Genomic DNA, 15,289 nt, shown 5'->3' on the forward strand with positions numbered 1-15,289 from the left:
TTTGGAGCCAAATACGTTTTTGACTTCTTTTAACAAATAGCCATCCAGGCCAAAGACGTCTTTAACGTCTTAACAAAACAAAACAAAACCTATGTTGGCCTGTGCTGAACTATTGCTGCCATTTATCTATGAATGAGTTAAAACACAATTAAATACATGACTCAAGAGCTGCATAGTCATTTATTTAACAAACTACCATGTATAAATACCCGTTACATTTTAGCTTCATCAGGAAGCATATAAACACATCATTGGAAGTCTGTACAAAATATAACTTATGTAAATCTGTGAGGCAATTAAATCAGAATATACAGTAGTAGTCCTTAAAGTAGACAACTTTGGTAGCAATAAAAAGCCCTTTCTCTCCCAAAACAAATTAAATACAATTACAGTAATTAACAGTAATGTAGCCTGAAGCAAAGCTACACAAACCATGTCTTCAGTTGTTCAAATAGGAAATGATACCTGTCCTTATATAGGAATTTAGTCATGTTTAACTGTAGAAATAATTCAAAACTCTGTCACAGCTACAGCAAAATGGCTAAGCCTGATATACACACAATGGTAACACCTGAGGGTGCGTTGTGATTATGGAAAGGGGAATGATTCAATGGTATAAAACATAGTACGACAAGCAGCATTGAAATACAATCACATCATTTATCCCAAAAAAAACAAATTTCAAGCCATTATAAAAGTGTCACACATGAAAGGATAGGGGAACCAGAGTTTTTCATTTTGTCTGTGAAAACAAATTATTTTCATTTCTCTTTTTTTGTCATGTTTTTCACTCTCCTCCTTTGGTCAAAAGCAAGGAACCAGATTATTTGTATTCGAACCTAAAACAACAACTGATGGACAAGACAAACAAACCAAACCTGCCGTGATTCCAGCGCTGTGTCTGAACCGACCAAACAACCAAATCGTCTTAACAACCGTTACTTTACGGATGTAACAAACCAAGGAATTAATTTAATTACAGCTAAATTACTTTAACTCTGATATTTTCATTTAATTAATTTATTTTTAAATATTAATCAAACTTTTTTGTGATGGACGGTCAGTCTCTCAAGAGCCCTCCGGTCAGGGGATTTATCGTAGTGGATATAAATATTCTGTGACTACTACGACAAATGGAAAATCGCTGGCAATGGGTGAATTATTTATTTTTACTCAGTGAATGAGTTAGCTAAAATAAAATGTTGACGTGAAGGAGAAAAACAAAACAAAAAAACACCACAAGAGTTGAGTGTTAGGGAATCTAGCTTGAGCAGCGTTTGGCTATAGTTTTACACAGGAAGAAGAATTTTGCACCGTGCATGACAGCAGGGCTAATAATATAAATAAAATCAATAAACATTCCTGTAAAACTTTTTGCGACCCTGTCAAAACATCTCAAGACCCATTTTAGGCCCCATGTATGTTGGCTAAGACCCACTGGTCTAGAAAATGTGATATTCAATTTTAGCTATATAATCATAGCAACATAATCTTTGTCAGAATATTTAGGATTTAGAACAGTGGGTCTCAAAAATCATGTTGTGCCGTGTTGTGAGTTGCTATTTTCTTTTTAAACAAACTTCCCTTCGGGGGAGGGGGGCACATAAGGCTCTTCAAGGCAGATCAGGCCGGACCAGGCCAAAATGAAGCACCAAAAGACCATCCTGGGGGAAAGAAATGTACAAAAATGTGATAAAACAATTGAGCTGAAAGTATAATTGTTGGTTGTGACCTCCATCTATGTGTCTCTGGATAGTGGATACTGATGCTAACCTGTATTGCGTCCTCTCCTAAGCTTGTTTTAACATCTTGTAGTGACTGGTACTGATCCAGAAGTTGTTCTCCACAAACCACATCCACCTGTACACAATGGAAAAATTCAATTCAAGTTAAATTATCTTATTAACAGATTGTGGAGAAAAAAAGTGCACTAAATCAACATATATACTAGCAAGTTTTAGTTGCTAGTATGCGGCTCACTGCATTTGTTGATTTGACCCCCAATCCAACCCATTGATGCCGAGTGCCAGGCATTGGGTCCCATTTTTACAGTCTTTGGTATGACCCGGCCAGGGATTGAACCTCCGACCTCCCAGTTTCAGGGCGGACACTCTAACCACAAGGTGGTTAGAGGTCTGGTCATGGTCAAGGTCTGGTCATGCTTATCTAGAAATGGCAGGGCAGTGGAAGCAAAGTGCCGGAGCCAAGAAATCAGTCTAATCTCTTAATCCCTGATCACGTGTGTTACTGCTAAATATGCTCCCGGACTGAGGTGTCATTGACACACCGGTTCATGCTGTGGTCAGTACCACACTGACAGTGTATCATAGAGCTAACATTATGGCATTTCTCTATTCAGACACTAATAGTTTAGTATAGTATATTCACCATCATCAGCTTGCATAAAACACAAATTCCACAAAACATGTCCTCTGTGTCAGGAGACAGTTTAAGTCTGTTCGGTCCTGAAAGGAATGTTTGGCTATTTGAAAACGATATTTAATTTAGGAAATCTTCCACAAACAGACACCCTTGCATAATATCTTCCATCTTTTCCCTTTCAAGATCTTCACACACACATTTATAACCCTCTTTCCCTTGCAGTCATGCTCCCACGGCTCTCTCAGAGAGACAATCAGGATCAAGGTTGCAGCCTGTGTCACTTCCTGGTGTGATTAGGTTTTAAGTCCCACGTGAGCTGACCTGGCAAGTGGGGCTGAGCTCCATCTTCCTCCTGATGAAGAGCTCCACGTGACGAATGGTGGCCTCCCCTGACACACGCACGTAACGCCTCTCCAGGGGCTGTAGGAGACAGAGGAGGGGAGCTGTTATTTTGGAGGTGCGACACATTCATTAGATTTTGAACAAATGGCAGTGATATCTATTGCGGTTTCCATCTTCTATTAATCTGGTGTCCGTGAGGTCAGTGTCTGGAGATCAATCAGTCTGTTGAGCTGGTCGAGTCATCATTGTGATGTCAGAACATCATTGTGATGTCAGAACAGGCCATCTCCATATATGGAGATCTAGGGGTTTGATGAGGTCAGATCAACATATGTAATGAATTCTGTACTGGCCATATATGGAGCGTGTCTTGAGTATACATGGTTTGATGAGGTCAGATCAACATATGGAATGTCAGAACAGGTCAGCTCCATATATGGAGATCTAAGGGTTTGATGAGGTCAGATCAACATATGTAATGAATTCTGTACTGGCCATATATGGAGTGTGTGTCTTGAGTGTACAGGGTTTGATGAGGTCAGATCAACATATGGAATGAATTCGGCATTGGCCATATATGGAGCGTGTCACGAGGCGTGACTACGTCTAAATCTAAATAAAGATGTGAAAGATGTGATTAGCCAAACACACCGTTTAGTATATAAAGAGTTACATTTTTGTCTTCATTACCTTGTAGTTCTTGATGCCCTCTTCAGCCCTAGAAACAAAACAATGGTCATTATAGTGGTTAACATTTTTCTATGAGACATTTTCTCACTAAAAAAGGGAAGAGGGGCATCTACTGGTGGTGACATTCAAGTACAGCAGAGTATTAGATCTGGCATTAGAATTGGCATTGAACATTGGTAGTAGGGGTGTAATGATACATTTTAACAGCGATACGATACGCATCACGATACATGGTTGACGATACGATACATGGATGATATTGGTTAATTATGGCAATACGATTCAATGATTTAAAATCGATAGATTAACTATTTAGCAAAGAAATTAAATGTAAACATTTTGGATAGTACAGGTTTTTTTTTTTTTAAAGGAAAATGTATGAATATGGATATAAATAAATAAACAGTGATTCTCTGGTATAGACATTATAATTGAACACATATACAGTAGACAAACCCGTACCATGACATGAACACTTAAAATTCATAATACAATGCACAAGTACTTAGTGTTGACAAACTTGATGATTTGCATAGCAAAACGATTCGATACCAATTATTTGCATAGCAAAACGATACGATACAAAGTCAATGTTGCCGTTTACATTTCGATATACTTCGATTCTTGAAATTAAAATGGATTTTTCGATGCAGTTACTATATCGTTACACCCCTAATTGGTAGTGTGTCTATAACCAATCCATGCATAAAACATAGGGCAACATTTGATATGATGATGACATACGAGATCCTCACCCTACAAACTCCAACATTAAAGACACATCCAGCTCAGGAGGAATGGTAAACACAGACTGTGGTATGTCCTTCTTGGGTTTCCTCAGACCGGTAGGACATGGGCGGGACACCGTCACTAGAAGGACAGGAGTGTGGAGAGATTAAAGAGAGTGTGTATGAGGTGACCCTGCTTTTCCTCCCGGACATTTAACCCATTTTGGGTGTTAGCATTATGTTATGCTTTAGCTATTTAAAAATAGCAGATCTACAAGCTCATAGCGCGCCACCGAGTGGCGCGCTATGAGCTTGTAGATCTGCTATTTTTGAAAAATCGAAGAACCACTGACATAGAAACATAGCTTGTCAGGATGTAGAAGACATTTTTAGAATCTGATCTCAGGTCAGAATGGGTTAACCAGTGAGGGGTGACGCCCCCTTCTGTGCCTCTATTCCAGGAGGACAGCACTGCCTGGCTTTGCTCCATGGTGGGAAATATATATTTTTTTAAATGTTTTTTTTGTGGCTTTCGCCTTTATTTTATAGTTTTTATGGAGGGACAGACAGTAGGCTGACAGGAAATGGGGAGAGATGGGGGGGAGACCAAGGGGCCAGTGAGGCGCTCCAACGTTGAAGCTCTGGGCCCTAGTGGTAAGAGGAAGGACTGCAGGCGGACCCGTGCACGGACACGTAGGACCATCACTCCCTACGTCACCCATACGTCACCCCGGACCTCAAATTTGAGGTCCGGAGGAGGTACTTCCGGCAGTCTTCCGGGTGCTTCAAAACGCCACTGAGCAACTTCATCGAAATGAATAGCTTGGGGGCGGGGCTAGTGCTCCAGTTCGGTCTCTATCCTTTATATACTCTATGGGGAAGACATGCAGTAAAGGCCATCGGGATTGGGAGTCGAACCCGCGGCACACTGCCAGACTGGATTACCAGCCAAGGTGCCTGGACCATTGAGCCATGGCCCAGGCCCATGGTGGGAAATATTGCCCGATGTTGACAGTGCCCCTCCGTCACGGTTTAAAACTATACTTTAGTCGGTGGTATCGGGATTCGAACCCGGGAGGTGTGGAAAACCAGAATCGTTTTTCAGACTATTAGAAATGTGGAAATGTCCCATGGGATCCCGACTACTACTACTATCTTGCCCCCTCTCTCCCTGCCCCTCACTGGGGAAGAAAAGCGGCTTCATGTATGAGAGAGAGCCAGAGGAAGAGTGGAGGAAAGAAACGGGAGACAAGGACAAATGGTGTATGCCTTGCAATAAAAGAAAGAACATGTTAACCACTTGAACCCCGGCATCTCTATTCTGGGGGCAACATTCACCAAAAATCGTTATATCGTTTCCCTATAGAGGATTTAAGTGGCTACGTTTCAGGAAATAGAAAATATGTAGCCTCTAATGGATGTCAGAGAGAACATGAGTTACAGGGAGCAGGAAAGAAAGGCAGGGGGCACCAAAGACCAACAATAAGACAGACCGAACCATTAACAAATGTGCCATTAGAACATTTCTTGAGTCTTGACAGGAGCAACAATGCATAACTTGACCCAATGGGGGATCTGTTCAGTGTACCTGATTTTGGCACCTCCAGACCTTTCCCTTTGTAGAAGGCAACCATTCGTTCACGCTCCGCTGCAAAGCAAAAAGAAACAAGTTTTATTGGAATGGTCAAATACAGTAACAAGAACTAACCCATTTGAGGTCTTCTGCACTAAGGGGCTGAAAAGGGCATATTCCATGAGAAGAAATTTAACTAAATTGAAAATGAAGATGTCTGGTGTTACCATTAGAATGGTTGATATTCATTGCAGACCCAGACTACTGTAAATTTGCCTGGTCCACTGAACAAACTTTGAGAGCTATCTTTCTTTTTAGATGCTCATTCAAGTGCCCAATTGATAGCCAAACACATTTTGTGGGCTGCCTTTTGTATGAGCTGAGCAGAGTCCTCACTCTCAAATCTCACAAATCTGCCAAAACATGAAATATAGTTACTTTTATCATCCCTGTCCCCAAGATATTATGCAGTAGAAAAGTATTACCGGTATGTGTACTGGCAAAATATAGAGCCCCATGGTGTTTCTTATCTGGTTATACCAATGTTCAATACACCTATATATATATATATATATATATATATATAGATAGAGGCCTATACCTATTTTAAACTTACATTCTTCCAGAGAGGGAATCATTTTGTAGACAATATCCTGCAGTTGTCTGTCAGGTCTGCATTGAAAAAGATGGAGAGCACATTAAAATAGGTTTTAACATTGACTGTTTTGTTGCAGACTTGGGTGCATTATAAATCCTTGAGCTTGTGTTGGAAACATATATGTCTATTATTCCCAAAGTAACACAATTTAAATAAAGATAAAATGATCTCTGTTTTTGACAGTCAACAAGAAAATAAAGACACTCACACAAAGAAATTACAATTTTCGATTTTGGACGTGTTCCATTTCGGACCTTGTAGATCGTCCATTTTCAAAATACTTTTTATACGTTTTGATCTTGTACATTTTGCACAATGAGTACTTTATTTTTGGTACTTTAAGAAAATATTGATGCCAATACTTTTGTACTTTTAATCAAGTACCTGAATAACTGACTTTCACTAGTAACAGAGGATTTCTACATTTCAGTGTTGATATGGTTGCATGACTATGGGGAAGACTTCAATAGGGACTTTAAGCAACGACGGTTTTCAGGACGGCTCCGCTAGGCGGAAGTACGGCTGCTATGACGCAATCGCCGTAGCAGTCAAGATTTTTAAGCAAACAGCCGTCGGCGACGGGTTCCCACCGCTATTTGGTTCCCATGGCGACGACGCTTCTATGCAGTATATGTGTCAAACATAAACACAGACATAAACTAGAAAAAGTGCCCTTCTGGGCACAGGTCTCCACCAGGAGGATAGGAGTGTGTGTGATGTTTGGAAAAATGTTTAGGAGTAATATAATCGTGTGTGTGTGTGTGTGTGTGTCACGGCTTGGCCTGTTGTAGCGCCACCATGAGGCTGATTTGAAAACTGTCAAGTGGCATTTCTTCCTCAGCCTAGTGGGAATATGCATGCACAGTTTCACCGCAATCGGACGCTGCGTTGAGTCGTTGTGGCGATTTGTACAAAACGGGTACAAAGCGGGCTACTCCTGAAAAGTTTAGAAGCCAATCGTAGGCAATGAAGGTGTATTATGAGAAATCAAAGAAACCCGTCTTGATCACATGACTATGGAGAGCATGTGTACCGATTTGCGTGAAATTTGGATAACATCTGAAGGAGTAATATTAGAAAATGTGTTTTACATATGTCGGCCTCCTGGTGGCGCTATAAAGAGCAGATGTGAAAAAGTCCAGACAAAGGTTTTTCCTTGGCCTCTAGGGAGTTGGCATACAAAGTTATCCACAAATCCGTGCAGTTGGAGGTAAAAACACTTTTCGGCCAGTTATAGCGCCACCATGAGGCCGAGTTGAAAATGTTCACGTGGCATTTCTTCCTCAGCCTTGTGGGAATGTGCGTGCGCAATTTCACGTAAATCACACGATGTGTTCATGATTTGCAGCATTTTGTTTGAAACTGAGCACTCCTGCGAACTTTGGAAGCCAATCTTAGCCAATCAGGATGGAGTCTGAGAAATCTGAAAAACATGTTTCGTTGAATGGCTCTAGAGAGACTGTGTACCAATTTGCGTGATGTTTGGACAAAATCTGTAGGTGTACTGTCCAAAAACTTGTTTTGCACAAAGCGTCCTCCTGGTGGCGCTATAACAGGCCGTTCTGGAAATTTTGGGGCAGAGGTTCATCGTTGGCATCCAGGGAGTGTGTGTGCAAAATTTGGCATCGACCGGGTTAACGGTGCCGGAGATTAGCTGTTCACAGACGGACACACGGACGGACACACGGACGGACACACGGACGGACACACGGACGGACGGACGGACGGCCACACGGACGGACGGACGGAGTGCAAAACATACTCTCTCCCCATGCCTTCGGCCTGGTGGAGACAAAAAGAGAACACCCGACTCGCGCGTCAGCTAACTTGCCGATAACTTGCTTTTTTGCGCTGGACATGATCAGCAGTGGAAAGAGGAAGGTGCTGGAGCAATTTGTGTTATTCTAAAACAGTTTTAATAAACATGGTTATTATGACATGGAATTGGTGTTTTCTCTTCATTCAGAGCATGCCAACACATTTACACAGCAGAAGAAAGAGAGGTGATGGAGTAATCGGTGTAAATGTATGACAGTTTATTTCAATAAACATGGTTATGACATTCGGACCTTGTAGACCGTCAGCTTTTGTAGACACTACGTGGAAGTGTAGGTTCTGCCGTAGTAGGAACGGCTGCGACAGCAAGCAGGTTTATCTATCGAGCGCTGATCCATTTCCGGAGCGGACTGCCGTAGCCGTCGTTGCTTAAAGTCCCCAATGTGTGTATCACAGCAACTTGTGGTGTTACTGTTGCTAGAGCATTCATTCTCCAGTGGATACTCTGTGATGATGGAGATGTTCTCTCAACGGATGCAACAGAACAACAACAATCCATGACTGCAAAATCTCTGCTTCACACGCCTGCACTGTCCAGTCTTGTTATAGCAACACATACAAGATGGTTTGCATTGGCTGGAGAGAGCTCCATCCATTTACAACTGGGGCGGCGGTGGCTCAGGGGTAGAGTGGCTGGATAGTAACTGCAAGGTTGCCAGTTTGAACCCGTGTCGAAGTGTCCTTGAGCAAGACACTGAACCCCAAATTGCTCCTGATGTGCTGGTTGGTGCCTTGCATGGTTTCCGCCGCCATCAGTGTGTGAATGGGTGAATTGATGCACATGTATCTATGTAAAGCGCCTTGGATAAAGGCGCTATATAAATGCACCATTCACAACTCGGAGAGTGAGCGAATGTAGGCAAATTGACCCTTACAGTTCCAACTGGTTAGAATTGAACAATCAGAGTTAACGCTACAGTGAGAATTGAATTGGGAAACCCAGACATACCTGATATTGTAAAGTGGCTGTGTCTCGTGAACCACGGTGCTGCATGTTGGACATCTGTTGCTGGTAAAGAAGTGCTTCACAATGCAGCTTTTACAAACTGTGTGAGAAATAACATGAAATGATGAGAAGTGATTTAATTCCAATTTACAACCCATCACATGACTAAAGGGACATCAAAATGACCAAAGGGACATCAAAATGACCAAATTATGTTGGTCTTAGTTAAGTAGCCTACCAACTTGATACAAAAATAAAATAAAATGATTTATTGCTTAAGCTTATGAAGTAACTATTCATTGATTCACTCATATACCAAAATCCATTGAAAAATGTATTGAGATTTATTAATTACAAAGCCTCTAATTAATTAGATTATTTTTTTTAATAGAGTCCCAGCCCTACTAAAAAAAACGATCTAGAATAAAGTGATTTAAGATCATTAAAGCTGGGCTGTTGCCTTTCATTCACTGAAGTGACTGAAATGCAGTATTCTCACGGGCAGTATTCTAACGATACTACACCCTCATAAACTGAAAGGCACCCCAGCTGCAGCATTGCAGAAACACTAATATTATTGTGCTCTTTCGAGACGTCAATATATGGTTTGCAAATCAGAAAACAAGGTATCCAAAAATAACCTGTGATATGTCTTCTTTCATTTGTCTGAATCAATTATTTTTTACAAAAGGTCACAGTCATTAAAAACATTTGTTTATGCCTCGTCTACTCGGCTCTCATAGATTCCAGTGCATTCCGTCAACTTCCGGTCCAGGGCTTTGTCACTATTCTGCTCCTCATAGCCGCCATTGGACTGGTCTGGCTCCATCAAAGATTGTCTATACTAAGATGCACAAACTTCATTGGAGCCACTAGAGGCGCAATGGACTACAAATCCTACAAATGGTCTCCTAAGTAAGTAGGCATTGTTTGCTCCTCCCCTCCCCTCTCCCAGGCTGACAACACATGTGGATGAGCATTGAGAGCAAATTATATGGCAAATGTCATGATTCCCATTTCCCAAATCAGCCCCATCAAGAAAGAGTCTAAGACACTTATGGAAAATTATATTATTAAGCATTGGAACACACATTTTATTTCATTTAATGTGTCCATTCATTTCACGTTATAATATTCACATATTGTCATCTTAAATATGGAGCCAGAGCCCCCCCCCCCCCCCCCCCATGTGTCGTCCGTCAAATTGCAGATGGACAGAGAGACTCTTCCGGAATCTCGCAAGAGTTTGTTGCTGGGATAACGAAAGGTCGATATAACAAAAGTAGATTTTCTCCTGATTTGTCTCGCTAAAACAAGCCATTTTAGTATGAATATCTTGGAAATATTGTGTGCCTTGTGATGATTGGGTCCAGTATTTAGTTCAGTGACCATGGAGTTAAGGAATGGTTCATAAGCTGAGTTCACGTTCACTCTCCCATTACAAATGAATAGACTCCAACAATCTTCCCGTCTCCTAATAATGTGTCTGCCCACCCCATGCAGATACAGGAAGTAAAGCAAAGTTGAGACCTCTTGCTATTGGCCTCCATGAAGTGAATGTAAGTGGCGCAACTCTGTCATCCGATATAGCTCTGGGTATAACAAGCCCATAACTCAAACTCACATGTGTCTAGGCATTCTGTGATGGTGGTGGCATCAATGAGGAACCCACAGCAGAGGCCACAACGGATATATGGATAAAACACGTTCAGGGACTTTTTGATCTGCAAGTCAAAAAACAAGCCAGTGAAATGATATAAAGTTAATCGAGTCAGCTTTTTATCTGCAAAGCACATTTGACACAGATGCAAACTTAAAGGACAACTTTAGTTTTTTTCAACCAAGGTTCACGTTTTAGGTTGTTATTAGAGAAAGTAAAAGATGAGCATTTTTTAATTTACTGCTCTTATCGTTTTATTTTCGTGATTTTTTGACAGGGGGCAAGGGCATTCGAGCAAGTGGCTAAATATGTAATTTTTGTACAAAATTTGACGGCGATTTCTTTATTATTATTTACTATAGTCGTACTAGACCCCAGAAACTTACATCTGGCCACACAAGATCACAGGATCTATTGAATGTGAAGCCACACAGTATGGGAGCCCCCCCTAGTACCTCCCTCTTCACATTCAATAGATCCCATGATCTTTTGTGGCCAGATGTAATTTCCTGGGGTCTACTAGAACTATAGTAAATAATAAAGACATTTTGTATATATTTTCTTTTTTACAAATTTAGCCACTTCGAATGCCCCTGTCCCCTGTCAAAAATCGCTAAAACTAAAGTAAGCAGTGAATGAAAAAAAAATGGATGAAAAAAGACCCATCAAAAATCATATTTTTGTGTGGTTAATTACGACTGTACGTCGCAGTTTAGTTTACTATGACATTTTAGAAAATCTGCAGAATCTGTCAGTCACGCCTCGTGATACGCTCCTTATATGGCCAATACAAAACTCATTCCATATGTTGATCTGACCTTATCAAACCCTGTACACTCAAGACACTGCCCCCCTGCCACCCTTAATCTCCATATATAGAGCTATGTTGAACTGACCTCATCTGACCTCATCAAACCTTGTACACTCAAGTCAAGACACACTGACACTCCATATATGGCCAGTACAGAATCAATTCCATATGTTGATCTGACCGCCATGCAGCGCAAGAAAATCCAAGTTACGGGTTGAAACGCTCGTTTCAACAACAATAGTTTAACTATTTGCCGACCTTTACTTTTTGGATACGATGTGCAGAAAAGGGTAAGAAATGAAAAGTTCCTAGTGGAAACCATGCACCGGTTCTGAAACACGGTGGCTGAACAAAGACCATACATAAACATCAAAAACGTATTTACAACTGTTCATTTGTATTAGTGTAACTTACAAATAATGCTCAAAACACCTGGTAAAGGTACACACTGACAATAACTATCCAACACTTTTTTAACCATAACATTGTGTGCAGACTGTGCAAAATGCGTTAATACTGCATCACAATCATTTTAACCACTTTAAACATGTATGCGTCGGCTATTCAAAAATAGCAGATATATAAACTTTGATTTTTTTAATTTTGAAGTAAGTATGTAATTCTGTAATTAAGTAGTAATAAACTTAAATCTACTCTTCTTGGGTCCCTGCTTGCACAAAACATGTTCAGATGGGGGGTCGGGCCAAATGCATGATCAACAAACATGTTCAGATGGGGGGTCCGGCCAAATGCATGATCAACAAACATGTTCAGATGGGGGGTCCGGTCAAATGCATTATCAACTTGGGGGTCCTCCTTGAACTGAACTTGCCTCGTCCTCCGAGTCTTCTGTCTTGTAGGGTGAGTCCTGACTGCAGCTGCTCGGAGAGCCGTCCTCCCCAGGACCATGTGTTGGTGACATCTTCGAACAAGACCGCTTTCCGATCATATTATCTGTCATAGGATAATAAGTAAAAATAATAATAATAAAAAATAAATAAAAAATAATCTATATATCTATATATAGATATATATCTATATATATATACACACACACACACACACACACACACACGTCCAACTTAGATATTCTTTCTGGGACAATAGCGAACTTTTGCTATAATAATTGACTTTCTGGCTATGCGCATAGCTTGCTGCTAGCTACCTGAAGATAAGAGTTAAAAGACGTGCAATGAATGAACGCAAAAAGTGTTTCGGCTTCAATAAAGTGATTTAACGAGGAATTGGAGTCACGCTCTTTGCTGTCATTACAAAATAACCAGTGTCTCGCGCAAAATAACGTTATATCACTTACTTTATCTTCGTGGTTATTTGTTTTGGATTAGAGAACGAAACTGGCGGTTCGTGGCGTGACAGTCCGCGGCAACAACAATGACTTCCGGGAGGCGGGTCGAGAAATGAGCAATGACGCCACAAGGGAATCCAATGGGAATACATCAGAGGAGGATGGGATTCTATTGTAGCGTGTGCGTGCGTGCGTGCGTGCGCGTGTGCGTGTGTGTGCGTGTGCATGCGTGTGTGCGTGTGTGTGTGTGTGTGTGTGTGTGTGTGTGTGTGTGTGTGTGTGTGTGTGTGTGTGTGTGTGTGTGTGTGTGTAATTAGTTAGGTATATTGTTTTTGGATTATGGGTTGCAAATCAAGTGGAGCAAGTAAAACACAAGAAAACAGCAACACTGCCTTTATTTTATTTGGGAAAACTGCCATAGGCCTATATCCAATAATATTTTTGCCTTGTAATGGTCACATATGATGTGGATTGGAATGGGACACTGTTTATGCATGTTTGCCACTCTGTGCCTGGGCTGTGGCCCAGTTCTGTTTAGAATTCCACCTTAGCCAATCGTAATAAAAAAAAAGCTTCTAGACTGGTTTTCTGAAGTCACCCACTGGCTTTAATGGTTATTGGTTCTTGTTGAACCCCTTATGGTCAAAAGGCCAGCACTGCTGTTTGTGAACCCCTGCCGTATAGGCTGAAATGTTTTCAGTGGGCCTTTGGTTGTTAGCAGAAAACAAACTACTGAATCCAAACTTCATCAAGGCCAACGGCTTCACAGTTAAAGTGGGTGACAATGTATACTCACAAGAAAAGATGACATTTTTTTCATCTTGGGGCGAATCTTTCCAGTGATAAAATGGCAATTAAAGTAATCAAACAACCAAAAAACATCATAGTAACATCACCACAAAGGCCCTAAAAACAAGGCTCCAGAGTCCAGGCATCCCAAAACAAACTGGTCAGGCTAAATAGTAAATGGTGCATTTATATAGCACCTTTATCCAAGGCGCTTTACAGAGATTGTGCATTACATTCACCCATTGACACACACACTCATACACTGATGGCGGCAGAAACCATGCAAGGCACCAACCAGCACATCAGGAGCAATTAGGGGTTCAGCGTTGTAGTGGCAGAAATTATACTAACACAAGAATACTTAGACTAAAATATAAGGTGAGGACAAGATGTGATGAGGCATTCAGTTCAATTTAATAGAGATCTCTAGAGCACAACCATCTTCCAGCATGTCAGATGACTGAACTCCAGAACAATACATGTGTGTGAATTTTATACAGTCTCACTCAGAAAAGGAGGAGTAACTGTTGGTCACATGACCAGACAGTTAGCCTCTACATCAGACAATGGGATAAATCTAATTAGAATGACAAGTGGTCCAAGTCTAGAACCGTTGGGTGGGTTTGAAGAAACTGCGATGGGTAGACATGACCTTACAAAGACATAGTCTAGGCTGGTGTTGCTAAACAGCTGGAGACTGGAGCAATCTCACACCAACACTTTGGTCATAACAAAAGCCTATTGATGTGCGTAAATGGTTAATTAAGTCGAGAGAGGCCTATTACTTACAGTGTAGACCACACCCAGCTAGACTAGACAATCAAGATATGCAGTTTTAAGAATTAGTAGTGTGAGTGCAGATTCAAACAATTATGTTTGAATGCACAATTTCATATTTCCCATTACAGCGTCTGGCTCAAGGACACTTCGACTGTAACTCTGGGGGAGCCGGGGTTCGAACTGGCAACCTTACGGTTACGCCACCGCCGCCCCGTCACCTTACCCCTGCTAGGTTGGGATGGCTCAGGGACCAGGTAGACTACCTGGTAGAGGATAGAGTACAGCAACTTGCAATGGGCCTGGTCTATAAGATATGCTCCAGCTACACCACAAAGAGCGGCCTAGCGGTCCGGGCACCTAGGCTGCTAATCCAGCCTGACAGCATGTTGCGTGTTTGACTCCCAATCCCGTCGACCTTTGCTGCGTGTCACTGCCCATCTCCTGTCAGCTATCAAATAAAGGCAGAAAACGCCCTCAATATATAAAAAAAAAAAAACACATACTGTCAAACTACTTCCTAAATGTCAACGCCGTCCACAATCATAACACCAGAGGGAGCTCCCCTAACCACGTTCAACCCAGATTTGGCTCAAACAAGGGGTTTAAGAGGCTATGGGCTCTATTTTGTCCTTGTAGATTGGCTATTTTAACTATTCAATGTTTTTCAAAATAGTAAAAATAAAAAAAAGGAAGTTATGTGGGGGGCCAATAAGGGCTTATGTTGGGGGCCAATATATAAGAGCTTATGGGGGGGGGGGGGGGCAATTAGGGCTTACTGTATGTGGGGG

General features: G+C 41.4%; 1 protein-coding gene across 1 annotated transcript; it reads right to left on the reverse strand.

The window, feature by feature from the left end:
* Positions 1-161: 161 nt before the first annotated feature.
* On the reverse strand, positions 162-13,069 carry pcgf6 (polycomb group ring finger 6). The gene is made up of 11 exons (XM_079512470.1): positions 12,942-13,069; positions 12,459-12,580; positions 10,780-10,879; positions 9,159-9,255; positions 6,332-6,387; positions 5,731-5,790; positions 4,170-4,284; positions 3,415-3,442; positions 2,704-2,802; positions 1,774-1,860; positions 162-1,664 (listed from the first exon to the last, which is right to left on the reverse strand). Exons 2-11 carry the CDS (start codon positions 12,573-12,575, stop codon positions 1,614-1,616), a joined length of 810 nt encoding a protein of 269 aa, XP_079368596.1. The 5' UTR covers positions 12,576-12,580; positions 12,942-13,069; the 3' UTR covers positions 162-1,613.
* Between the last annotated feature and the right edge of the window lie 2,220 nt (positions 13,070-15,289).

The sequence above is a fragment of the Electrona antarctica genome, assembly GCF_951216825.1.
Source record: "Electrona antarctica genome assembly, chromosome: 10".
Classification (NCBI taxonomy): domain Eukaryota; kingdom Metazoa; phylum Chordata; class Actinopteri; order Myctophiformes; family Myctophidae; genus Electrona; species Electrona antarctica.

Coding starts and splice junctions, on each gene's coding strand:
- pcgf6 (XM_079512470.1), bottom strand. CDS start 12,575: ATGATCGGAAAGCGGTCTTGTTCGAAGATGTCACCAACACATGGTCCT. Junction 9,256..10,779: donor CACAGAATGCCTAGACACAT/GTGAGTTTGAGT, acceptor TTTCTCACACAG/TTTGTAAAAGCTGCATTGTG. Junction 6,388..9,158: donor CAGCCACTTTACAATATCAG/GTATGTCTGGGT, acceptor TTTTCAATGCAG/ACCTGACAGACAACTGCAGG.